We start from the raw sequence: 26,419 nt of genomic DNA, 5'->3' as shown, positions 1-26,419 counted from the left end.
AACAAATGCCATCATATTACTATTATTCTCTGGGCCTCAGTTCCCTCATCTGTCAAATGGGGATGAAGACTGTAAGCCCCCCGTGGGACAACCTGATCACCTTGTAACCTCCCCAGCGCTTAGAACAGTGCTTTGCACATAGTAAGCGCTTAATAAATGCCATTATTATCATTATTATTATTCCTCAGTTGCCTCAGTGACCTCATCTGTCAAATGGGGATGAAGACCGTGAGCCCCCCGTGGGCCAACCTGATCACCTTGTATCTCCCCCAGCGCTTAGAACAGTGCTTGGCACATAGTAGGCGCTTAACAAATATTATGACTCTTATACCCTGGTAAAGGAAGACCGACAGAAACTACAGACAAAAGGTATTTAGGTGAGTGCACTTTCAATGGAAATTGTTAAGCCGGTTACTATGTGCCAGACACTGTACTAAGCGCTGGGAAAGAGAAAAACCAATCAGGTTGGAAACAAACAGTCCCTGTCCCACATGGAGCTCCAGTCTTAATCCCCATTTTACAATGGAGGACACTGTATATGTGTGTGCGTATATATATATATATATATATATATATATATATATATATATATATATATATATATATATATATATATATACATATATATACGTGTGTGTGTGTGTGTGTGTGTGTGTGTGTGCATACATTCATTCGATCGCCTTTATTAAGCGCTTACTGTGTGCCGAGCACTGTACTAAGCGCTTGGGAAATCCAAGTTGGCAACATATAGAGACGGTCCCTACCCAACAGCGGGCTCACAGTCTAGAAGGGTCTAGTCACAGTCTAGTGTATATATATATATATATATATATGTGTGTGTGTGTGTGTGTGTATGTATATATATGTGTGTGTATACATATATATGTATGTGTGTGTATATATATGTGTATGTGTATATATATATCTGTATATATATATATGTGTGTATGTGTATATATATGTATATGCATATGTATGTGTGTAGTGGGTGTGTATTATATATATATGTATATGCATATGTATGTGTTTGTGTGTGGGTGTATATTATATATGTGTATATGCATATGTATGTGTTTGTATGTTGGTGTATGTGTATATATATATATTATAGCTATAATACTATTTATTCTGAGGGTTTTGACACCTGTCTATATGTTTTGTTTTGTGGTCTGTCTCCCCCTTCTAGACTGTGAGCCTGTTATTGGGTGATAATAATAATAATAATAACGATGGCATTTATTAAGCGCTTACTATGTGCAAAGCACCGTTCTAAGCACTGGGGAGGTTACAAGGTGATCAGGTGGTCCCCACGGGGGGCTCACAATCTTCATCCCCATTTTCCAGATGAGGTCACTGAGGCCCAGAGAAGTGAAGTGACTCGCCCAAAGTCACCCAGCTGACAATTGGCGGAGCAGGAATTTGAACCCATGACCTCGGACTCCAGAGCCCCTGCTCTTTCCACTGAGCCACGCTACTTCTCTAACACACAGACACACACATGTGTATGTATATGCATATGTATATGTTTGTATGTGGGTGTGTATTATATATATATGTATATGCGTTTGTATGTGGGTGTGTATTATATATGTGTATATGCATATGTATGTGTTTGTATGTGGGTGTATGTATATATATATTATATATTATAGCTATAATACTATTTATTCTGAGGGTTTTGACACCTGTCCACATGTTTTGTTTTGTGGTCTGTCTCCCCCTTCTAGACTGTGAGCCTGTTGTTGGGTGATAATAATAATAATAATAACGATGGCATTTATTAAGCGCTTACTATGTGCAAAGCACCGTTCTAAGCACTGGGGAGGTTACAAGGTGATCAGGTGGTCCCCACGGGGGGCTCACAATCTTCATCCCCATTTTCCAGATGAGGTCACTGAGGCCCAGAGAAGTGAAGTGACTCGCCCAAAGTCACCCAGCTGACAATTGGCGGAGCAGGAATTTGAACCCATGACCTCGGACTCCAGAGCCCATGCTCTTTCCACTGAGCCACGCTACTTCTTTAACACACACATATGTATATATGTGTGTGTATATATATATATGTGTATATATATGCATATAAGTATACGCGTATGTATGTGTTTGTATGTGGGTGTGTATATATATATAGATATATATTATAGCTATAATACTATTTATTCTGAGGGTTTTGACACTTGTCTACATGTTTTGTTTTGTTGTCTGTTTCCCCCTTCTAGACTGTGAGCCCGTTGTTGGGTGATAATAATAATAATCAATCAATCAATCGTATTTATTGAGCGCTTCCTGTGTGCAGAGCACTGTACTAAGCGCTTGGGTAGTACAAGCTGGCAACATATAGAGACGGTCCCTACCCAGAAGTGGGCTCACAGTCTAGAAATAATAATAATAATAATAATAATAATAATAATAATAATAATAATGGCATTTGTTAAGCGCTTACTATGTGCAAAGCACTGTTCTAGGCGCTGGAGAGGTTACAAGGTGATCAGGTTGTCCCCCGGGGGGCTCACAGTTTTCATCCCCATTCTCCAGATGAGGGAACTGAGGCCCAGAGAAGTGAAGTGACTTGCCCAAAGTCACACAGCTGACAAGCGGCGGAGCCGGGATTAGAACCCATGACCTCTGACTCCAAAGCCCGGGCTCTTTTCACTGAGCCACGCTGTGTAGAGATATATATATATATATATATATATATATATACACACACACACACACACACACACATATACATATATATGTGTGTGTGTATGTATATGCACATGTATGTGTGTGTGTGTGTATATATATATATATATACATTATAGCTATAATATTTATTCTGAGGGTTTGGACACCCGTCTACATGTTTGGTTTTGTTCTCCGTCTCCCCCTTTTAGACTGTGAGCCCACTGTTGGGTAGGGACCGTCTCTAGATGTTGCCAACTTGTCCTTCCCAAGCGCTTAGTCCAGCGCTCTGCACATAGTAAGCGCTCAATCAACGAGGAACCCCTTTGTCTCAAAATCCATCCCCTCCACCTGTGTATCCGGCCCCATTCCTTCTCGCCTTATCATAACGTTTGCCCCCTTCCCCTTCTTCCCACCCTAACTGCCATCTTCAATTGCCTTTCCCCCTTCTAGACTGTGAGCCCGCCGTCGGGTAGGGACCGTCTCTAGATGTTGCCAATTTGTCCTTCCCAAGCGCTTAGTCCAGTGCTCTGCACACAGTAAGCGCTCAATAAATACAATTGAATGAATGAATGAAAGTATATATGTATAAATTATGTATATATTTTTGTACAAATGTATATATTTTTGTACATTTATTACTCTATTTTACTTGTACATATCTATTCTAATTTATTTTATTTTGTTAGTATGTTTGGTTTTGTTCTCTGTCTCCCCCTTTTAGACTGTGAGCCCACTGTTGGGTAAGGACTGTCTCTAGATGTTGCCAATTTGTACTTCCCAAGCGCTTAGTACAGTGCTCTGCACACAGTAAGTGCTCAATAAATACGATTGAATGAATGAAAGTATATATGTATAAATTATGTATATATTTTTGTACAAATGTATATATTTTTGTACATTTATTACTCTATTTTACTTGTACATATCTATTCTATTTATTTTATTGTGTTAGTATGTTTGGTTTTGTTCTCTGTCTCCCCCTTTTAGACTGTGAGCCCACTGGTGGGTAGGGACTGTCTCTAGATGTTGCCAACTTGTACTTCCCAAGCGCTTAGTACAGTGCTCTGCACACAGTAAGCGCTCAATAAATACGATTGAATGAATGAATGAAAGTATATATGTATAAATTATGTATATATTTTTGTACAAATGTTTATATTTTTGTACATTTATTACTCTATTTTACGTGTACATATCTATTCTATTTATTTTATTTTGTTAGTATGTTTGGCTTTGTTCTCTGTCTCCCCCTTTTAGACTGTGAGCCCACTGGTGGGTAAGGACTGTCTCTAGATGTTGCCAATTTGTACTTCCCAAGCGCTTAGTACAGTGCTCTGCACACAGTAAGTGCTCAATAAATACAATTGAATGAATGAAAGTATATATGTATAAATTATGTATATATTTTTGTACAAATGTATATATTTTGGTACATTTATTACTCTATTTATTTTACTTGTACATATCTATTCTATTTATTTTATTTTGTTAGTATGTTTGGTTTTGTTCTCTGTCGTCTCCCCCTTTTAGACTGTGAGCCCACTGTTGGGTAAGGACTGTCTCTAGATGTTGCCAACTTGTACTTCCCAAGCGCTTAGTACAGTGCTCTGCACACAGTAAGTGCTCAATAAATACGATTGAATGAATGAACGTATATATGTATAAATTATGTATATACTTTTGTACATTTATTACTCTATTTTACTTGTACATATCTATTTATTTTATTTTGTTAGTACGTTTGGTTTTGTTCTCTGTCTCCCCCTTTTAGACTGTGAGCCCACTGTTGGGTAGGGACCGTCTCTAGATGTTGCCAATTTGTACTTCCCAAGCGCTTAGTCCAGTGCTCTGCACACAGTAGGCGCTCAATAAATACGATTGATGATGATGATGATGATGAAAGGGGGGTCTGCCCGACGTACGTGATGGGCAGCGAGAGGCCTGACGGGGAACCGACCCGGTCGCTCCCCCCGCCGCGTGCGGAGACGCGCGTGCGGACACACACCCACAGGCGGGATTTTTAAAAACTTTTTTTATTCCAAAAGACCCCCAAAAATCAAAATATTTCCCTTCAGAGGCTGGCATCTTATTTTTTTTTTTTCCTTTTTTTTCTTAAATTTTATTACACAAATATCTCCCGTTCCCATAATAACGTGTCCAGAGGAAAGCCGTCCTTTCGCTCCTTCCCGAAACCCCAGTCGAAGCGAGCCTCGGGGGGGCCCGGCCGCCGCCCCCCTCCCCGCCCGAGAGTCCGGCGGCGGCGGCGGCGGCGATCGCTGACCGACGACGGGTGCCCTCGTCCCCTTAATGCTTACATTTAATTTAAATTCCGCACAACGTTGGAGATCGACTCTAAATCGGCAACAAAAAATAGATATTTACAATATTTCTCCAAAAAAAAAAAAAAAAAAAACCAAAAAAAAAAAAAAAACGAAAACACAACCAAACCCTTTGAAACATAGTGACTTTTTAGGAGTTTTATTTATGGAGCAGTAATTCTTTTTAATCACCAAGTGATTTTTATATTATATATATATATCATTTGTCTTCCTTTCCTGTCGGGGGGGACGCCCGGCCCTCGCCGCCGGAGCCGGGCCGCCCGCCGCGGACGGGGCGGGGGGGGGGGGGGGGGGTGCCGCGCTCGTCCCCGGCCGTTTTCCAAATCGAAAGACCCCCCCCGGACCCCCGGCCCGCGCCCGCCCACCCGCCCGCGCCCCCCGAGCGCGGCAACGCGAGGAACTGAGGTTTTTTGGCTCGATCCCAGAGGAGACCCCCTCACTGAGGCACTCGGGGGGGGGGGGCGCGGAAAAAAGCCGCCGGCGCGTCCTCCGGTCCGCACCCCACACGGTGGGGGGCCCGGGATGGAGGTGGGGGGAAGCGGGGAGGGGGGACCGGGTTGTGCTATCGCTACGCTTCCGGAGCGGGGGGGGGGGGAGCAGAGTGCGAATCCGCGCGGGGCGCTTCCGAGTCTCGCACGCCGGACCCGAGAGGAGCTCCGGCCCTTCTCTCTCTTTTTTTTTGTTTTTTAAATTTCTCCTCTCTCCTTTTTTTTTGTTTAAAGTGCAAAAAGGCTCTGCTGCCCAAGAGACGGGGGATCTTTGGACCGGCCGCCGCCTCCGTCCTCCGAGTCCCTCTAAGTGCAACCGCGTCTCTCCGCCGACCCGGGGTGAAGTGCGCAGGGGAGGGAGGGAGGCCGGAGGGGCGGCGCGGGCGGCGCGGGCGGACGGCGGACGCGTCCCCCCCACCCGGACCCCCCGCCGGCCCCAGCGGGGCGGGCGAGCGGTCGCCGGCGCGGCCGCCCCCCGGCCTGCCCGCCCCGGCCTTAGCTGATCTTCTGGATGAGCTTGTCGTCGGACAGGCAGTAGAGGCTGTTGATGGACAGGTCGGAGATGAAGTGCTCGCAGGCCTTGCGGGTGATCTGCTTGCACCCGCGCAGGTCGATCAGGGTGACGTTGGCGATGCGCCGCAGGTACAGCAGGGACTGGTCCGTCAGCTTGTTGCAGCCTGTGGGGGGGGACGGGATGGACGGATGCGCGGACGGACGGACGGACGGGGGGGACCCGGCCGCCGCCCCGGCCGCCCGCCCGCCCACCTGCCATGTTGATCTCGGTGAGGGAGTTGCGGGTGGAGGAGCCGACGGCGGTGAGGAGGTTGGCCGACTGGTCCGTCAGGTGGCCGCAGTGGCTCAGGTCGAGGCGGGACAGCAGGGGCAGGTGGCGGATGATGAGGCGCAGCGTGGCGTCCGTGATGTCCAGGCCGGCCAGCCGGAAGTCCGTCATGTTGCGGAGTTTGCTGCGATTGTCCTGGCCTGGGCGGGGGGGCGGGGGGGCGGCCGGCCGGCGGTCAGCCTCCCCGGGCGGCGGCCGCGGCCGCGGCCGGACCCCTCCCCGGCCTCCCGCTCCCCGCCCCGTACCGGGCTTGTCGGTCGGCGGGGTGAGCAGGTCCCGGATCTGGGGGTCCTTGATGCCCACCGCCCACCGCAGGTCGAGGGTCCTGAGAAGGGGGCACGTGGAGGTGCTGAGAGCGGAGACGGCCGACCAGGAGCAGCCGGCCAGGAGGAGGTCCTTCAGGCCTGCGGGAGACAGGGCCGGGCGGTCGGCGGGAGCGCCGCCCGCGCCCCCCCGGGGCCGCCCGCCCGCCCCACCTATCCCCCCCCCCCCCACCCACCGGGCAGCCGGTTGACCAGCCAGGAGAGCTGCTTTTTGGAGACGTTGGTCCAGCTGAGGTCGAGGCTGACGGGCTGCCGCTTGATGATGCCGCTGAGGGCCTGGGGGACGATGGCCTTACACCGGCTCAGGTCGATCTTCGTCCACAGCCTCTTGTCGCAGCACCTGGGCCCCCGGGGAGGACGGCCCGGTGAGCGGCGGCGGCCCGGACCCCCACGCCCGCCCCGCTTCCCGGGCCGGGGACAAGGCCCACGTTTCCACCGCGGTGGGCCGTGCGCACGCCTCGCCGCTTCTCCTCGGGGCCCCCCCCCGGGACGTCGCGGCGAGCCGCCGGATCGGACCCGGCGGGGGGGGGGCCGAGGTCGCGGCGAGCCGCCCCGGCGGGGGTCCGCGGGGAAGGGACCGGCCCGACTCACCACTTGTGCCAGGTCTTGCAGACGCGCATGCACTCGCAGAGCTCGCGGCGGCCGAGGTAGCGGAAGACGCTCATCCACACCTCCCGCTGCATCCAGCCGTCGTCCCCGTCCTGGGCCCGGCCGGCGCGGCCGTTGAGGCGGGCCGCCCCGCCCTCCTCCCCGCCGTCCTCCTCGCCGTCCTCCCCGCCGCCGCCGTCCTCCTCGCCGTCGTCGTCGTCGTCGTCGTCCTCGTCGCCGGGGCCGCCGCGGCCGCCGCGGCGGGGGCGGGGCCGGGCGGCGGGGGGGGCGGGCCCGGCGGCGGGCGGGGGCCGTGGCGCAGGTTGGCGGAGGCGGCGGTGATGGCCTGCAGCTTGGGCACGATGGAGGTGCCGTGCAGCTCCTTGCTGGGCCGCTGCAGGGTGACGGTGAGGTAGGTGCCGCGGATCTTGGCCTTCTCCACCTCCGACAGCTCCTTCTTGCCGCTGGGGTTGTTCTCCTTCTCGCGCACCAGGGCGCGGTCGGCCGCCGCCTGCAGCCGCAGCAGCTGCCGCCTCTTGAAGCGCTCGTCGCGGCTGGCGCCGTGCTGGGGGTCGCTGGGCCCGGCCCCCGGGGAGGAGCGGGTCACCATGCCCCGGGGGGACGCGGGGTCGTGCAGCAGCTGCAGCATGGCCGGGGGCGAGTGCGGGGGCGGGGGCGCAGCCAGGGGCTCGGCGCAGCCCCGCAGGGGCCGCAGCACTTTGGCCTGCGCCGCCTCCTCCTCGCCGTCCTCCATCTTCCGCTTCTGCGGGGGCCGGGGCGGGGTCAGGGCCGGGGGGCTCCTCGGCCCGGGACCCCCACGGACCCCCGCCCCCCGATCACGAGGACGGCGTTTGTCCGGCCCTTACTATGCGCCGGGCGGGCGGGGGGGGGGGGGATACGAGGTGACCAGGCTGACCCACGGGGGGGGGGGGGGGGGCTCACGGCCTTCACCCCCATTTTACAGACGAGGGAGCCGAGGCCCAGGCACACAGCCGACCATAATAATAATAATAATAATAATGAGGGTGTTTGTTAAGCGCTTACTACGTGCCAAGCACTGTTCTAAGCGCCGGGGGGGATACAAGGCGATCGGGTTGTCCCACGGGGGGCTCACGGTCTTCATCCCCATTTTACAGACGAGGGAGCCGAGGCCCAGAGAAGCCCGGTCACACACCCGACCATAATAATAATAATGAGGGTGTTTGTTAAGCGCTTACTACGTGCCAAGCACTGCTCTAAGCCCTTGGGGGGGATACGAGGCGATCAGGTTGTCCCACGGGGGGCTCACGGCCTTCACCCCCATTTTACAGACGAGGGAGCCGAGGCCCAGAGAAGCCCGGTCACACACCCGACCATAATAATAATAATAATGATGAGGGTGTTTGTTAAGCGCTTACTACGTGCCAAGCACTGTTCTAAGCGCTGGGGGGGATACAAGGCGATCGGGTTGTCCCACGGGGGGCTCACGGTCTTCATCCCCATTTTACAGACGAGGGAGCCGAGGCCCAGAGAAGCCCGGTCACACACCCGACCATAATAATAATAATGAGGGTGTTTGTTAAGCGCTTACTACGTGCCAAGCACTGCTCTAAGCGCTGGGGGGGATACGAGGCGATCGGGTTGTCCCACGGGGGGCTCACGGCCTTCATCCCCATTTTACAGATGAGGGAGCCGAGGCCCAGAGAAGCCCGGTCACACACCCGACCATAATAATAATAATAATGATGAGGGTGTTTGTTAAGCGCTTACTACGTGCCAAGCACTGTTCTAAGCGCTGGGGGGGATACGAGGCGATCGGGTTGTCCCACGGGGGGCTCACAGCCTTCATCCCCATTTTACAGATGAGGGACCCGAGGCCCAGAAAAGCAAAGCAACTTGCCCACAGTCACACAGCTGACAATAATAATAATGAGGGTGTTTGTTAAGCGCTTACTACGTGCCAAGCACTGTTCTAAGCCCTTGGGGGGGATACAAGGCGATCGGGTTGACCCACGGGGGGCTCACGGCCTTCACCCCCATTTTACAGACGAGGGAGCCGAGGCCCAGAGAAGCCCGGTCACACACCCGACCATAATAATAATAATAATAATGATGAGGGTGTTTGTTAAGCGCTTACTATGTGCCAAGCACTGTTCTAAGCGCTGGGGGGGGATACAAGGCGATCGGGTTGTCCCACGGGGGGCTCACGGCCTTCATCCCCATTTTACAGACAAAGGAGCCGAGGCCCAGAGAAGCCCAGTCACACAGCCGACAATAATAATAATAATAATAATGATGAGGGTGTTTGTTAAGCGCTTACTACGTGCCAAGCACTGTTCTAAGCCCTTGGGGGGGATACGAGGCGATCGGGTTGTCCCACGGGGGGCTCACGGTCTTCATCCCCATTTTATAGATGAGGGAACTGAGGCCCAGAGAAGCGAAGCGACTTGCCCAGTCACACAGCCGACAATAATAATAATAATAATAATAATAATGATGGTATTTGTTAAGTGCTTACTATGTGCCAAGCACTGTTCTAAGCGCTGGGGGGATACAAGGTGATCAGGTCCCATGGGGGGCTCAGTCTTCATCCCCATTTTACAGATGAGGGAACTGAGGCCCAGAGAAGCAAAGCGACTTGCCCACAGTCACACAGCTGACAATAATAATAATAATAATGATGGTATTTGTTAAGCGCTTACTACGTACCAAGCACTGTTCCAAGTGCTGGGGGGATACAAGGTGATCAGGTTGTCCCACTTGGGGATCACAGTCTTCATCCCCATTTTACAGATGAGGGGACCGAGGCCCATTTTACAGATGAGGGAACTGAGGCCAGAGAAGCGAAGCGACTTGCCCACAGTCACACAACCGACAGTAATAATAATAATGATGGTATTTGTTAAGCGCTTACTATGTGCCAAGCACTGTTCTAAGCGCTGGGGGGGGATACAAGGCGATCGGATTGACCCACGGGGGGGCTCACGGTCTTCATCCCCATTTGACAGATGAGGGAACTGAGGCCCAGAGAAGTGATTAGAACCCACGACCTCCGACGCCCAAGACGGGGCTCCTTCCACCGAGCCGCCCTGCTGCTCCTCTGGACCGTAAGCTCGGCGTGGGCAGGGAATGGGCCCGTTTACCGCTCTGCCGTCCTCTCCCAAGCGCTTAGTCCAGTGCTCTGCACACGGCAAGCGCTCAACATACGCCGACTGAATAAACGGCCTGAACTGAATAAATAAATAGGAGAAGCAGCGTGGCTCAGTGGGAAGAGCCCGGGCTTTGGAGTCAGCGGTCGTGGGTTCAAATCCCGGCTCCGCCAACGGTCAGCTGCGTGACCTTGGGCAAGTCACTTCACTTCTCTGGGCCTCAGTTGCCTCATCTGGAAAACGGGGATTGACTGTGAGCCCCCCGTGGGACAACCCGATCACCTTGTATCCCCCCCCCCCCAGTGCTTAGAACAGTGCTTGGCACATAGTAAGCGCTTAATAAATGCCGTCATCATAAACGAGACGGGGTGGATGCCGGGAGCGGGGCCGGACATTCGCACGGCCGCAACCCCACAACCCCGCTCAATCAATCAATCGTATTTATTGAGCGCTTCCTGGGTGCAGAGCACTGTACTGAGCGCTTGGGAAGTACAAGTTGGCAACATATAGAGTCCCTACCCAACAGTGGGCTCACAGTCTAAAAGGGGACTCGCACACGGCCCAGGCCGGACCCCCTGCCCATCTCCTCGCCAGCCCCCGCCCCGGGGGACAACCTGATCACCTTGTATCCTCCCAGCGCTTAGAACAGTGCTTGGCACATAGTAGGCGCTTTGTGAGCCCGCTGTTGGGTAGGGACCGTCCCTGTGTGTTGCCGACTTGTACTTCCCAAGCGCTTAGTGCAGTGCTCTGCACACAGTAAGCGCTCAATAAATACGATTGATGGATTGATTGATTAACAAATGCCACCATCATCATCATCATCATCATCAGGGCAGGGCCGGTCGGGGACGCAGACGCACCAAGTTCGCAGAAAATCCACAGTCGGGACGGACCATTCACTCACTCACTCATTCAATCCTTCAGCGTGGCTCGGTGGAAAGAGCCCGGGCTTTGGAGTCCAAGGTCATGGGTTCAAATCCCGGCCCCGCCAACTGTCAGCTGTGTGACTTTGGGCAAGTCACTTCACTTCTCTGGGCCTCAGTTCCCTCATCTGTCAAATGGGGATGAAGACTGGGAGCCCCCCGTGGGACAACCTGATCATCTTGGAACCTCCCCAGCGCTTAGAATGGTGCTTTGCACATAGTAAGCGCTTAATAAATGCCATTATTATTGTTATTATTATTCAATCGTATTGATTGAGTGCTTACTGTGTGCAGAGCACTGGACTAATCAATCAATCAATCAATCGTATTTATTGAGCGCTTACTGTGTGCAGAGCACTGGACTAATCAATCAATCGTATTTATTGAGCGCTTACTGTGTGCAGGGCACTGGACTAATCAATCAATCATTCAATCGTATTTATTGAGCGCTTACTGTGTGCAGAGCACTGGACTAAGCGCTTGGGAAGGACAAGTTGGCAACATCTAGAGACGGGCCCTACCCAACAGTGGGCTCACAGTCTAAAAGGGGGAGACAGAGAACAAAACCAAACATACTAACAAAATAAAATAAATAGAATAGATATGTACAAGTAAAATAGAGTAATAAATGTACAAAAATATATACATATGTACAAAAATATATACATAATTTATACATATATACTTTCATTCATTCATTCAATCGTATTTATTGAGCGCTTACTGTGTGCAGAGCACTGTACTAAGCGCTTGGGAAGTCCAATTTGGCAACATATAGAGACAGTCCCTACCCGACAGCGGGCTCACAGTCTAAAAGGGGGAGACAGAGAACAAAACCAAACATACTAACAAAATAAAATAAATATGTACAAATAAAACCCTTACGGCCCCAGATGACAGTGGGGCTGGACAGACACACAAGCATGAAAACACACCACACTCCACACACACAGACACACAGACACACACACACAGGCTCACAGTCTAGACGGGGGAGACAGACGACAAAGCAAAATATATTAACAAACTAAAATAAATATGTACAAATAAAACCCTTACGCCCCCCAGATGAGAGCGGGGCTGGACAGACACACAGGCATGAAAACACACCACACACTACACACACACACACACACACACACACACACACACACACGCTCACTGTCTAGATGGGGGAGACAGACAATAAAGCAAAATATATTAACAAAATAAAATAAATACGTACAAATAAAACCCTTACGCCCCCCACATGAGAGCGGGGCTGAGCAGACACACAGGCATGAAAACACGCTCCACACACACACACACACACACACACACACACACACACACACACACACACACACACACACAGGCTCACAGTCTACATGGGGGAGACAGACGACAAAGCAAAATATATTAACAAAATAAATTAAATACGTACAAATAAAACCCTTACGCCCCCCAGATGAGAGCGGGGCTGGGCAGACACACAGGCATGAAAACACACACACACACACGCACTCACAGTCTAGATGGGGGAGACAGACGACAATGCAAAATATATTAACAAAATAAAATAAATACGTACAAATAAAACCCTTACACCCCCCAGATGAGAGCGGGGCTGGGCAGACACACAGGCGTGAAAACACACACACACACACACACACACACACACGCGCGCGCTCACAGTCTAGATGGGGGAGATAGACGACGACAAAGCAAAACATATTAACAAAATAAAATAAATATGTACAAATAAAACCCTTACGCCCCCCCCCCCCGATGAGAGCGGGGCTGGACAGACACACAGGCGTGAAAACACACTACACACACACACACACACACACACACACACACACACACACACACACACACACACACAGAGAAGCAGCGTGGCTCAGTGGAAAAAAGCCCGGGCTTTGGAGTCAGCGGTCACGGGTTCAAATCCCAGCTCTGCCAACGGCCAGCTGTGTGACTTTGGGCAAGTGACTTCACTTCTCTGGGCCTCAGTTCCCTCATCTGGAAAATGGGGATTGACTGCGAGCCCCCTGTGGGACAACCTGATCACCTTGTATCCCCCCAGTGCTTAGAACGGTGCTTGGCACATAGTAAGTGCTTAATAAATGCCATCATTATTTACACACACACACACAAGCAGCGTGGCTCAGTGGAAAAGAGCCCGGGCTTTGGAGTCAGCGGTCACGGGTTCAAATCCCGGCTCTGCCAACGGCCAGCTGTGTGACTTTGGGCAAGTGACTTCACTTCTCTGGGCCTCAGTTCCCTCATCTGGAAAATGGGGATGAAGACTGCGAGCCCCAGGTGGGACAACCTGATCACCTTGTATCCCTCCAGCTCTTAGAACAGTGCTTGGCACATAGTAAGCGCTTAATAAATGCCATCATTATTTACACACACACACACGCAGCGTGGCTCAGTGGAAAAGAGCCCGGGCTTTGGAGTCAGCGGTCACGGGTTCAAATCCCGGCTCTGCCAACGGCCAGCTGTGTGACTTTGGGCAAGTGACTTCCCTTCTCTGGGCCTCAGTTCCCCCATCTGTCAAATGGGGATGAAGACTGCGAGCCCCCCGGGGGACAACCTGATCACCTTGTATCCCCCCAAGCGCTTAGAACAGTGCTTGGCACATAGTAAGCGCTTAATACATGCCATCATTATTTACACACACACACTCCCTGCAGATCAGGGCTGGGCCCCCACACACCAACCCTCCCCTACACACAGGTCGGAGCCGCGCTGGGCGGACGCACAAACGCGCGCCGCAACGATGACGAGCCACCACACTCCAACTGCCTAGACGCCCACGTGCAGCTGGGCACACGTACGAGACACCCCCACGGACGCGTCCACGGGGTTGGTCACCCCCCCACATACACACAAAATCCAAGCACACAACCCTTGCCCACCCACCCGGCTCACAGCAAGGTGCGCGTGGGTGTCTACGTCGCCAACTTGGACTTCCCAAGCGCTTAGTCCAGTGCTCTGCACACAGGGAGCGCTCAATAAGTATGAATGAATGAATGAATCAATGGCGGGGAGAGGGGACGGCTCTCACCTGGCCCTTGTCCGAGCCGTCGTCCTGGTAGCACTTGGGACACTCCCAGCAGTTGGGCAGCTCGTCGCTCAGCAGTCCTTCGCCGTCCATCTGGGAGGGGAGGACGGGGAGGTCAGACCGGACCCCCGAAGCCGGGGCGGGGCTCCCACCTGCCGCTCTCCCCCCCCCCCACCCCCCCCCCGTCTTGACTGTGAGCCCGCTGTTGGGTAGGGACCGTCTCCATATGTTGCCAACTTGGACTTCCCAAGCGCTTAGTCCAGCGCTCTGCACGCAGTAAGCGCTCAATAAATACGATTCAATGAATGAATGAATGAATGAGCCCACTGTTGGGTAGGGACCGTCTCCATATGTTGCCAACTTGGACTTCCCAAGCGCTTAGTCCAGTGCTCTGCAAACAGTAAGCGCTCAATAAACACGACTGAATGAATGAATGAATACACTGTGGGGTAGGGACCGTCTCTCTATGTTGCCAACTTGGACTTCCCAAGTGCTTAGTCCAGTGCTCTGCACACAGTAAGCACTCAATAAATACAATTCAATGAATGAATGAATGAGCCCACTGTTGGGTAGGGACCGTCTCTCTATGTTGCCAACTTGGACTTCCCAAGCGCTTAGTCCAGCGCTCTGCACACCGTAAGCGCTCAATAAATACGACTGAATGAATGAATGAATCCACTGTTGGGTAGGGACCGTCTCTCTATGTTGCCAACTTGTACTTCCCAAGCGCTTAGTCCAGCGCTCTGCACACAGTAAGCGCTCAATAAATACAATTGAATGAATGGATGAATGAGCCCACTGTTAGGTAGGGACCATCTCTCGATGTTGCCAACTTGGACTTCCCAAGCGCTTAGTCCAGCGCTCTGCACACAGTAAGCGCTCAATAAATACGACAATGAATGAATGAGCCCACTGTTGGGTAGGGACCGTCTCTCTATAGCTTGGACTTCCCAAGCGCTTAGTCCAGCGCTCTGCACACAGTAATAATAATAATGATGATAATAATAATGGTATTTGTTAAGCGCTTACTCTGTGCAAAGCACTGTTCTAAGCGCTGGGGGGAATACAAGGTGAGCAGGTTGTCCCACGGGGGGCTCACAGTCTTAATTCCCATTTTACAGATGAGGGAACTGAGGCCCAGGGAAGTGAAGTGACTTGCCCAAAGTCACACAGCTGACAATTGGTGGAGTCGGGATTTGAACCCATGACCTCTGACTCCAAAGCCCGGGCTCTTTCCACTGAGCCACACTGCAGTAAGCACTCAACAAATACGATTGAATGAATGAATGAGCCCACTGTTGGGTAGGGACCGTCTCTCTATGTTGCCAGCTTGGACTTCCCAAGCGCTTAGTCCAGTGCTCTGCACACAGTAAGCGCTCAATAAATACGACTGATTGATTGATTGATCTGCTCCTGACCCCGGCGGGTGGCCACCCCGCCGGCCCTCTTCCTCCTCCTCATTCCCTCTCTCCTCCACCTACCGCTCTAGACCGGATGCTTGTTCAGTCATTCATTCAATCGTATTTATTGAGCGCTTACTGTGTGCAGAGCACTGGACTAAGCGATTGGGAAGTACAAGCTGGCAACATATAGACAGTCTCTACCCGACAGCGGGCTCACAGTCTAGATGGGGGAGACGGACAACAAAACAAAACATATTAACAAAATAAACTAAATAGAATATGTACAAGTAAAATAGAGTAGTAAATATGTACAAACATATATACATATATTCATTCATTCCTTCAATCGTATTTATTGAGCGCTTACTGTATGCAGAGCACTGCATTAAGTGCTTGGGAAGTCCAAGTTGGCAATATCTAGAGATGTTTGGGCAAGTCACTTCTTTCATTCATTCATTCATTCAATCAATCATATTTATTGAGCGCTTACTGTGTGCAGAGCACTGTATTGAGCGCTTGGGAAGTCCAAGTTGGCAACATCTAGAGATGTCTGGGCAAGTCACTTCTTTCATTCATTCAATCGTATTTATTGAGCGCTTACGGTGTGCAGAGCACTGGACTAAGCGCTTGGGAAGTACAAGTTGGCAACATTGAGAGATGGTCCCTACCCAACAGCGGGCTCACAGTCTAGACGGGGGGAGACAGACGACAAGACAAAACATATTAACAAAATAAACTAGAGTAAATATGTACAAGTAAAATAAATAAACTGAGTAGTAAACATGTACAAACATATATACATATATTCATTCATTCAATCGTATTTATTGAGCGCTTACTGTGTGCAGAGCACTGTATTAAGCGCTTGGGAAGTCCAAATTGGCAACATCTAGAGATGTCTGGGCAAGTCACTTCTTTCATTCATTCATTCAATCGTATTTATTGAGCGCTTACTGTGTGCAGAGCGCTGGACTAAGCGCTTGGGAAGTACAAGTTGGCAACGTCTAGAGACGGTCCCTACCCGACAGTGGGCTCACAGTCTAGAAGGGGGAGACGGACGACAAAACAAAACATATTAACAAAGTCAAATAGAATAAATATGTACAAATAAAATAAGGGTAATAAATACATATATATATATATATATATATATACATATGTATATATATAGGTGCTGTGGGGAGGGGAAGGAGGTAAGGTGGGGGGGATGGGGAGAAGAAGGAGGGGGCTGAGTGTGGGAAGGCCTCCTGGAGGAGGTGAGCTCTCAGTAGGGCCTTGAAGGGAATGAGCGGGGAATGTGTCTGCTGGCTCTGTTTCATCCCCTGCTCCTCCCCAATGCTTAGTAATAATAATAATAACAACAATAATAATGATGGCATTTATTAAGTGCTTACTATGTGCAAAGCACTGTTCTAAGCGCTGGGGAGGTTACAAGGTGATCAGGTTGTCCCATGGTGGGGCTCACAGTCTTAATCCCCATTTTCCAGATGAGGTCACTGAGGGCCAGAGAAGTGAAGTGACTCGCCCAAAGTCACACAGCTGAGAGTTGGCGGAGCCGGGATTTGAACCCGTGACCTCGGACTCCAAAGCCCGGGCTCTTTCCACTGAGCCACGCTGCTTCTCAATATAGTATGTAATAAGAGCTCAACGATTACCCCGCAGCCCTCGCTCTTCGCCCGAGACACGGTGCCTCGCTCGTTACACCCACCCCGCCGTGACATCCTGCTCCGGTCTCCCTTTCATTCAATCGTATTTATTGAGCGCTTACTGCGGGCAGAGCACTGTGCTAAGCGCTTGGGAAGTCCAAGTTGGCAACATAGAGAGACGATTCATTCATTCAATTGTATTTATTGAGCGCTTACTGCGGGCAGAGCACTGTGCTAAGCGCTTGGGAAGGACAAGCTGGCAACATAGAGAGATGATTCATTCGTTCAATCGTATTTATTGAGCGCTGACTGTGGGCAGAGCACTGTGCTAAGCGCTTGGGAAGGACAAGCTGGCAACATAGACGATTCATTCGTTCAATCGTATTTACCGAGCGCTTACTGCGGGCAGAGCACTGTGCTAAGCGCTTGGGAAGGACAAGCTGGCAACATAGAGAGATGATTCATTCGTTCAATCGTATTTATTGAGCGCTGACTGTGGGCAGAGCACTGTGCTAAGCGCTTGGGAAGGACAAGCTGGCAACATAGACGATTCATTCGTTCAATCGTATTTACCGAGCGCTTACTGCGGGCAGAGCACTGTGCTAAGCGCTTGGGAAGTACAAGTTGGCAACATAGACGATTCATTCGTTCAATAGTATTTATTGAGCGCTTACTGCGTGCAGAGCACTGTGCTAAGCGCTTGGGAAGGACAAGTTGGCAACAACTTCCATCCCCCTCGCCAGCCGGCAGACCCCCAGCTCTGCCCACCTTCAGATTCGGAGCCCCAATCTTACCTCCTTCCCTTCCCCACAGCACCTGTATCTATGGATATATGTTTGTACAGATTTATTACTCTATTTATTTTACTTGTACATATCTATTCTATTTATTTTATTTTGTTAGTACGTTTGGTTTGGTTCTCTGTCTCCCCCTTTTAGACTGTGAGCCCACTGTTGGGTAGGGACTGTCTCTATGTGCTGCCAACTTGGACTTCCCAAGCGCTTAGTCCAGTGCTCTGCACACAGTAAGCGCTCAATAAATACGATTGATGATGATGATGGTGATGATGATGGGGGGTGAGGGGTTAGGGAGCGAGTGGGGTCTTTCCCGGTGAATTCTCTTCTCCACCAGGTCACGCCCCGCAACCGGCACCACCAGGGAAAGCAGGTGGAAAAAATAAAAATAAAACAAGGGCCGGGGCCCCATCCCCTGCCTTGGGTGAGGCCCTGGACGTGCCCCGTGGCTTTTCTGGGCCTCAGTTTCCTTCTGCTGCTGCTGATGATGGCATTTATTAAGCGCTTACTATGTGCAAAGCACTCTTCTACACGCTGCAGAGGCTACAAGGTGATCAGGTTGTCCCACGGGGGGCTCGGTGTTAATCCCCATTTTGCAGATGAGGTAACTCAGTGCTTAGAACAGTGCTTTGCACATAGTAAGCGCTTAATAAATGCCATTATTATCATTATTATTATTATTAACTGAGGCCCAGGGAAGTTAAGTGACTCGCCCAAACCACACAGCTGACAATTGGCCCCTTTTCCTCTCCTCCTTCCCCTCCCCACAGCACCTGTATGTAATAATAGCATTTATTAAGCGCTTACTATGTGCAGAGCACTCTTCTACGTGCTGCAGAGGCTACAAGGTGATCAGGTTGTCTCACGGTGGGGCTCGGTCTTAATCCCCATTTTGCAGATGAGGTAACTCAGCGCCTAGAACAGTGCTTTGCACATAGTAAGCGCTTAATAAATGCCATTATTATCATTATTATTATTAACTGAGGCCCAGAGAAGTTAAGTGACTCGCCCAGGCCACACAGCTGACAATTGGCCCCTTCTCCTCTCCTCCTCCCCACAGCACCTGTATATAATAATAATGATGGCATTTATTAAGCGCTTACTATATGCAAAGCACTCTTCTACGCGCTGCGGAGGCTACAAGGTGATCAGGTTGTCCCACATGGGGCTCGGTGTTAACCCCCATTTTGCAGATGAGGTAACTCATAATAAGTGCTTAATAAATGCCATTATTATTATTATTATTATTAATTATTAACAACTGTGGCCCAGAGAAGTTAAGTGACTCGCCCAGGCCACACAGCTGACAATTGGCCCCTTTTCCTCTTCTCCTCCCCAGCCCCCCTGCCCTATCTCCTTCCCCTCCCCACAGCACCTGTATATAATAATAATAATCACATTTATTAAGCGCTTACTATGTGCAAAGCACTGTTCTACGCACTGCAGAGGCTACAAGGTGATCAGGTTGTCTCACGGGAGGCTCGGTCTTAATCCCCATTTTGCAGATGAGGGAACTCAGCGCTTAGAACAGTGCTTTGCACATAGTAAGCGCTTAATAAATGCCATTATTATCATTATTATTATTATCTGAGGCCCAGAGAAGTTAAGTGACTCGCCCAGGCCACACAGCTGACAATTGGCCCCTTTTCCTCTCCTCCTCCCCACAGCACCTGTATATAATAATAATGATGGCATTTATTAAGCGCTTACTATGTGCAGAGCACTCTTCTACGCGCTGCGGAGGCTACAAGGTGATCAGGTTGTCCCACGGGGGGCTCGGTGTTAATCCCCATTTTGCAGATGAGGGAACTCAGCGCTTACAACAGTGCTTTGCACATAGTAAGCGCTTAATAAATGCCATTATTATCATTATTATTATTAACTGAGGCCCAGAGAAGTTAAGTGACTCGCCCAGGCCGCACAGCTGACAATAGGCCCCTTTTCCTCTCCTCCTCCCCACCCCCCTGCCCTATCACCTTCCCCTCCCCATAGCACCTGTATATAATAATAATAATGGCGTTTATTAAGCGCTTACTATGTGCAAAGCACTGTTTTAAGCACTGGGGAGGTTACAAGGTAATCAGCTGGTCCCACAGCCTTAATCCCCATTTTATAGATGAGGTAACTGAGGCCCAGAGAAGTGAAATGACTTGCCCAAAGTCACCCGGCTGACAACTGGCGGAGGCGGGATTTGAACCCGTGACCTCTGACTCCAAATCATCATCATCATCATCAATCGTATTTATTGAGCGCTTACTATGTGCAGGGCACTGTACTAAGCGCTTGGGAAGTACAAATTGGCAACATATAGAGACAGTCCCTACCCAACAGTGGGCTCACAGTCTAAAATCCCGCTCTCTCTCCACTGAGCCACGCTGCTCAAGACTGTAAGCTCGTCATGGGCTGTGTCTGTTAATTGTTCTACTGTCCTCTCCAGGGTGCTTAGTACAGTGCTCTGCACACAGTAAGGTCTCAGTAAATACAACTGAACTGATTTGCTAATTAATAATTACTTGTACATATTAACTATTCTATTTATTTTGTTAATGACGTGCATTTAGCTTCAATTCTATTTATTCTGACGACTTGACACCTGTCCACACGTTTCCTTTTGTCGTCCGTCTCCCCCTTCTAGACCGTGAGCCCGTTGTTGGGGAGGGACCGTCTCTTTATGTCGCCGACCCGGCCTTCCCAAGCGCTCAGTACAGTGCTCTGCACACAGTAAGCGCTCGATAAATACGACCATGAATGAATGAACAGCGGAGCCAGGCTTTGAACCCATGACCGTTCCTTCATTCATTCATTGAGCGCTTCCTGTGTGCAGAGCACTGTACTAAGCGCTTGGGAAGTCCAAGTAGGCAACATATAGAGACGGTCCCTACCCAACAGCAGGCTCACAGTCTAGAAGGGGAAGACAGACAACAAAACATATTAACAAAATAAAATAAATAGAATAAATATGGACAAATTTCCACTGAACCATAAAGTGGGGGTTCAATACCCGTTTCTCCCTCCCTCTATTCATTCATTCAATCATATTTATTGAGCGCTTACTGTGTGCAGAGCACTGGACTAAGCGCTTGGGAAGTCCAAGTTGGCAACATATAGAGACGGTCATCATCATCATCATCAATCGTATTTATCGAGCGCTTACTGTGTGCAGAGCACTGTACTAAGCGCTTGGGAAGGACAAGTTGGCAACATCTAGAGACGGTCCCTACCCAACAGCGGGCTCACAGTCTAGAAGGGGGAGACAGACGACAAAACAAAACATATTAACAAAATAAAACAAATAGAATAAATATGGACAAATTTCCACTGAGCCATAAAGTGGGGGTTCAATACCCATTTCTCCCTCCCTCTATTCACTCATTCAGTCGTATTTATTGGGCGCTTACTGTGTGCAGAGCACTGGACTAAGCGCTTGGGAAGTACAAGTTGGCAACATAGAGAGACGGTCCCTACCCAACAGCGGGCGCCCCACATCGCCACCATAATAACGTAACTAATAATAACAATAATGGTATTTCTTGAACACTTAATCAATCGCATTTATTGAGCGCTTACTGTGTGCAGAGCACTGTACTAAGCGCTTGGGAAGTCCAAGTTGGCAACATATAGAGATGGTCATCATCATCATCATCATCAATCGTATTTATTGAGCGCTTACTGTGTGCAGAGCACTGGACTAAGCGCTTGGGAAGTACAAACTGGCAACATCTAGAGACGGTCCCTACCCAACAGTGGGCTCACAGTTTAGAAGGGGGAGACAGACAACAAAACAAAACATATTAACAAAATAAAATAAATAGAATATGGACAAATTTCCACTGAGCCATAAAGTGGGGAGTTCAATACCCGTTTCTCCCTCCCTCCATTCATTCAATCATATTTATTGAGCGCTTACTGTGTGCAGAGCACTGGACTAAGCGCTTGGGAAGTCCAAGTTGGCAACATCTAGAGACGGTCCCTACCCAACAGCGGGCTCACAGTCTAGAAGGGGGAGACAGACGACAAAACAAAACATACTAGCAAAATAAAATAAATAGAATAAATATGGACAAATTTCCACTGAGCCATAAAGTGGGGGTTAAATACCCGCTTCTCCCTCCCTCTATTCATTCATTCCATCGTATTTATTGAGCGCTTACTGTGTGCAGAGCACTGTACTAAGCGCTTGGGAAGGACAAGTTGGCAACATAGAGAGACGGTCCCTACCCAGGAGCGGGCGCCCCACATCGCCACCATAACAACGTAACTAATAATAACAATAATGGTATTTCTTGAACACTTAATCAAATCAATCAATCAATCGCATTTATTGAGCACTTACTGTGTGCAGAGCACTGTACTAAGCGCTTGGGAAGTCCAAGCTGGCAACATAGAGAGACAGTCCCTACCCAACAGTGGGCTCACAGGCTAGAAGACAATGTGCCAAGGACTGTTCTGAGCGCCAGGGAAGACACGAGGTCATCAGGCTGGACGCAGTCCCCGTCCCATAGGGGGCTCGTGGCCTCAATCCCCATTTTACGGATGAAGAAACCGAGGCCCAGAGAGGTGAAGTGACCTCCCCAAGGTCACCCAGCAGACCAGCGGCGGGGCTGGGATTAGAACCCGCGCCCCCTCGGCTCCCAAGCCCGGGCTGGTGCCTCTGAGCCACGGGACGGGGACCGCGTCTGGCTCAAGTCTCCTGCATCCGCCGGGGTTTGGAGTCAGAGGTCACGGGTTCAAATCCGGGCACTGCCAATGTCTGAAGCAGCGTGGCTCAGCGGAAAGAGCCCGGGCTTTGGAGTCAGAGGTCATGGGTTCGAATTCCGGCTCCGCCCCATGTCTGCTGTGTGACCTTGGGCAAGTCACTTCATTCCTCTGAGCCTCAGAGACCTCATCTGTCAAATGGGGATGAAGACTGTGAGCCCCCCGTGGGGCAACCTGATCACCTTGTATGCTCCCCAGCGCTTAGAACAGTGCTTTGCACATAATAAGCGCTTAACAAAATGCCAGAATTATTATTATTATTATTTTTATTATAATTGTCAGCCGGGTGACTTTGGGCAAGTCACTTCACTTCTCTGGGCCTCAGTGACCTCATCTGTCAAATGGGGATGAAGACTGTGAGCCCCACGTGGGGCAACCTGATCACCTTGTATCCTCCCCAGCGCTTAGAACAGCGCTTTGCACATAGTAAGCGCTTAACAAAATGCCAGAATTATTATTATTATTATTATAATTGTCAGCCGGGTGACTTTGGGCAAGTCACCTCACTTCTCTGGGCCTCAGTTACCTCATCTGTAAAATGGGGATTAAGACTGTGGGGCCACCTGATCACCTTGTAACCTCCCCAGCGCTTAAAACAGTGCTTTGCACATAGTAAGCGCTTAATAATTATTATATACAGGTGCTGTGGGGAGGGGGAAGGAGATAGGGCGGGGGGGATGGGGGAAGAGGAGAGGAAAAGGGGCCAATTGTCCGTACGGGTCTCGGTACGTGGCAAGCCCTCCGCGAGCCGCCTTTCCTTTCCTATTTACTTATTTTACTTGTCCATATCTATTCTATTTATTTTGTTAGTACGTTTGGTTTTGTTCTCTGTCTCCCCCCTTTAGGCTGTGAGCCCGCTGTTGGGTAGGGACCGTCTCTATATGTTGCCAACTTGTACTTCCCAAGCGCTTAGTCCAGTGCTCTGCACACAGTAAGCGCTCAATAAATACGACTGATCGATTGATTTCCCTAGGTTGCAGCGGGCCCGTCTCCCTCGGCGGCCCGCGAGTTCCCGAGATCGTGGGTTTCTAGACGGTGAGCCCGCCGTTGGGTAGGGACCGTGGCTATATGTGGCCAACTTGGACTTCCCAAGCGCTTAGTCCAGTGCTCTGCACACAGGAAGCGCTCAATAAATATGATTGATTGATTGATTTCCCTAGGTTGCAGCGGGCCCATCTCCTTCGGCGGCCCGCGAGTTCCCGAGATCATGGTTTTCTAGACGGTGAGCCCGCTGTTGGGTAGGGACCGTCTCTATATGTGGCCAACTTGGACTTCCCAAGCGCTTAGTCCAGTGCTCTGCACACAGTAAGCGCTCAATAAATACGACTGATCGATTGATTTTCCTAGGTTGCAGCGGGCCCGTCTCCCTCGGCGGCCCGCGAGTTCCCGAGATCGTAGGTTTCTAGAAGCCTGTGAGCCCGCTGTTGGGTAGGGACCGTCTCTCTATGTGGCCAACTTGTACTTCCCAAGCGCTTAGTCCAGTGCTCTGCACACAGTAAGCGCTCAATAAATACAATTGATTGATTGATTTCCCTAGGTTGCAGCAGGCCCGTCTCCCTCGGCGGCCCGCGAGTTTCCGAGATTGTGGGTTTCTAGAAGGCTGTGAGCCCGCTGTTGGGTAGGGACCGTCTCTCTATGTTGCCAACTTGTACTTCCCAAGAGCTTAGTCCAGTGCTCTGCACACAGTAAGCGCGCAATAAATACGATTGATTGATTGATTGATTTCCCTAGGTTGCAGCGGGCCTGTCTCCCTCGGCGGCCCGCGAGTTCCCGAGATCATGGGTTTCTAGAAGGCTGTGAGCCCGCTGTTGGGTAGGAACCGCCTCTATATGTGGCCAACTTGGACTTCCCAAGCGCTTAGTCCAGTGCTCTGCACACAGTAAGCGCTCAATAAATACGATTGATTGATTGATTGATTTCTCTAGGTTGCAGCGGGCCCGTCTCCCTCGGCGGCCCGCGAGTTCCCGAGATCGTGGGTTTCTAGACGGTGAGCCCGCTGTTGGGTAGGGACCGTCTCTAGATGTTGCCAACTTGGACTTCCCAAGCGCTTAGTCCAGTCATCTGCACACAGTAAGCGTTCAATAAATACGATTGATTGATTGACTTCCCTAGGTTGCAGCGGGCCCGTCTCCCTCGGCGGCCCGCGAGTTCCCGAGATCGTGGGTTTCCGGACGGTGAGCCCGCTGTTGGGTAGGGACCGTCTCTAGATGCGGCCAACTCGGACTTCCCAAGTGCTCAATAAATACGATCGAACGAACGAACAGGTCTACCGCCACGGCGCTCCCCGAGCGCCGAAGGTGCCCGCGTCGATGCCGGCGACGGTTCGTTTTTCGGTCTCCGCGGAGGCCGCCGATTCCGCCGCTAAGAGCCGCCCCGGACCTCGGCCGGGACCCCCGCCCGCCGTCCCCCCCCCTTCACCTGCAGGCATCCGGGATGGACGATCTCGTTGCAGATGCAGCACTCCATCAGCTTCTTCTCAAAGTCCTGCGTCTCCTCGTTCTGATCCACCTCCCCGCACAGGGAGCACGTCACCGAGTGGGGTAGCCGGGGCTGCGGGGGGCGCGGGCTCAGCGGGGCCGTCCCCGGGGACCGGCCCCGGTCCCCCGTCCCCCCCCCCCAACCCCAGCCCACTCACCGCTAAGCACTGGCGGAGGACGCACGACTGCTTCATGCGCCCGGGCCCCCCGAACTTCTTCATGTCCCGGCAGTAGTGGCAGACGCCGCACTCGCCCTGCACGCAGGCCTTGCACTTGCGGCAGCGCACCCGCCGGCGCCGGGCCCCCGAGGCGATGGGCGAGGCCGCCGCGGCGGGCCTGACCGGGGTCAGCCGCGGGGCCGGCTTCATCGTGTGCGGCTTGGTGATGGGGATGGCGGGCACGCGCACCTTGGGCCGCGGAGGGAACTTCAGCTGGGAGCCGCAACAGCAGGCGCGGGAGGGAGGGAGGGCGGGTCAGGGCCGGGCCCAGGGTCGGCCCCCCTCCCTCCTCGGCCCCGGGGGACCGCAAAAACGACCGCCGCGAAAGCGCTTCGTCCTGCACGCAGTGAGCGCTCGGGAAATACGACCGAATGAACGGTCCCCACGTGGGGCCCGATCGCCCCGCGGCCGGGGCGATTTACTGAGCGCCTCGCGGCGCGAGCCCCGTTTCCCCGCCCCCGGGGAGCTCACCTTGTCCCTCTTCGGCCACTGCACGATGGGGACACCGGTGAGGGCAAGCTTGGGGTCGCTGCTGGCCAGCTCCTCCAGGAGGACCTGCGGGGGGGAAGAAGGAGAAGGGAGGGGAGGAGAGCGGGACCGGCGGCGGGGCACGCGCGGGCCCGGTCCCCACGGAGGCGCCCGGGCCGCCGCACAATCTATCCCGTTTATTTTATTTTGTTAGTAGGTTTGGTTTTGTTCTCTGTCTCCCCCTTTTAGATGTGAGCCCACTGCGGGGTAGGGACTGTCTCTAGATGTTACCAATCTGTATCAATC

At 51.5% G+C, this 26,419-nt stretch overlaps 1 protein-coding gene across 1 annotated transcript in view; it reads right to left on the bottom strand.

The window, feature by feature from the left end:
• Positions 1 to 5,929: 5,929 nt before the first annotated feature.
• KDM2A (lysine demethylase 2A) overlaps positions 5,930 to 26,419 on the bottom strand; it is a 153,955-nt gene continuing 133,465 nt past the window's right edge. The window contains 10 exon segments of the mRNA XM_038764673.1: positions 5,930 to 6,174; positions 6,263 to 6,478; positions 6,584 to 6,742; positions 6,838 to 7,001; positions 7,253 to 7,530; positions 7,533 to 8,012; positions 14,356 to 14,445; positions 25,369 to 25,500; positions 25,586 to 25,858; positions 26,117 to 26,200. Of these exon segments, the coding sequence (XP_038620601.1) occupies positions 5,993 to 6,174; positions 6,263 to 6,478; positions 6,584 to 6,742; positions 6,838 to 7,001; positions 7,253 to 7,530; positions 7,533 to 8,012; positions 14,356 to 14,445; positions 25,369 to 25,500; positions 25,586 to 25,858; positions 26,117 to 26,200 (2,058 nt within the window). The 3' untranslated portion in view covers positions 5,930 to 5,992.

Source organism: Tachyglossus aculeatus, chromosome 22, assembly GCF_015852505.1.
Source record: "Tachyglossus aculeatus isolate mTacAcu1 chromosome 22, mTacAcu1.pri, whole genome shotgun sequence".
Classification (NCBI taxonomy): domain Eukaryota; kingdom Metazoa; phylum Chordata; class Mammalia; order Monotremata; family Tachyglossidae; genus Tachyglossus; species Tachyglossus aculeatus.
The sequence above is the reverse complement of the archived record's forward strand: the minus strand, read 5'-3'. Positions and strand labels throughout refer to the sequence as shown.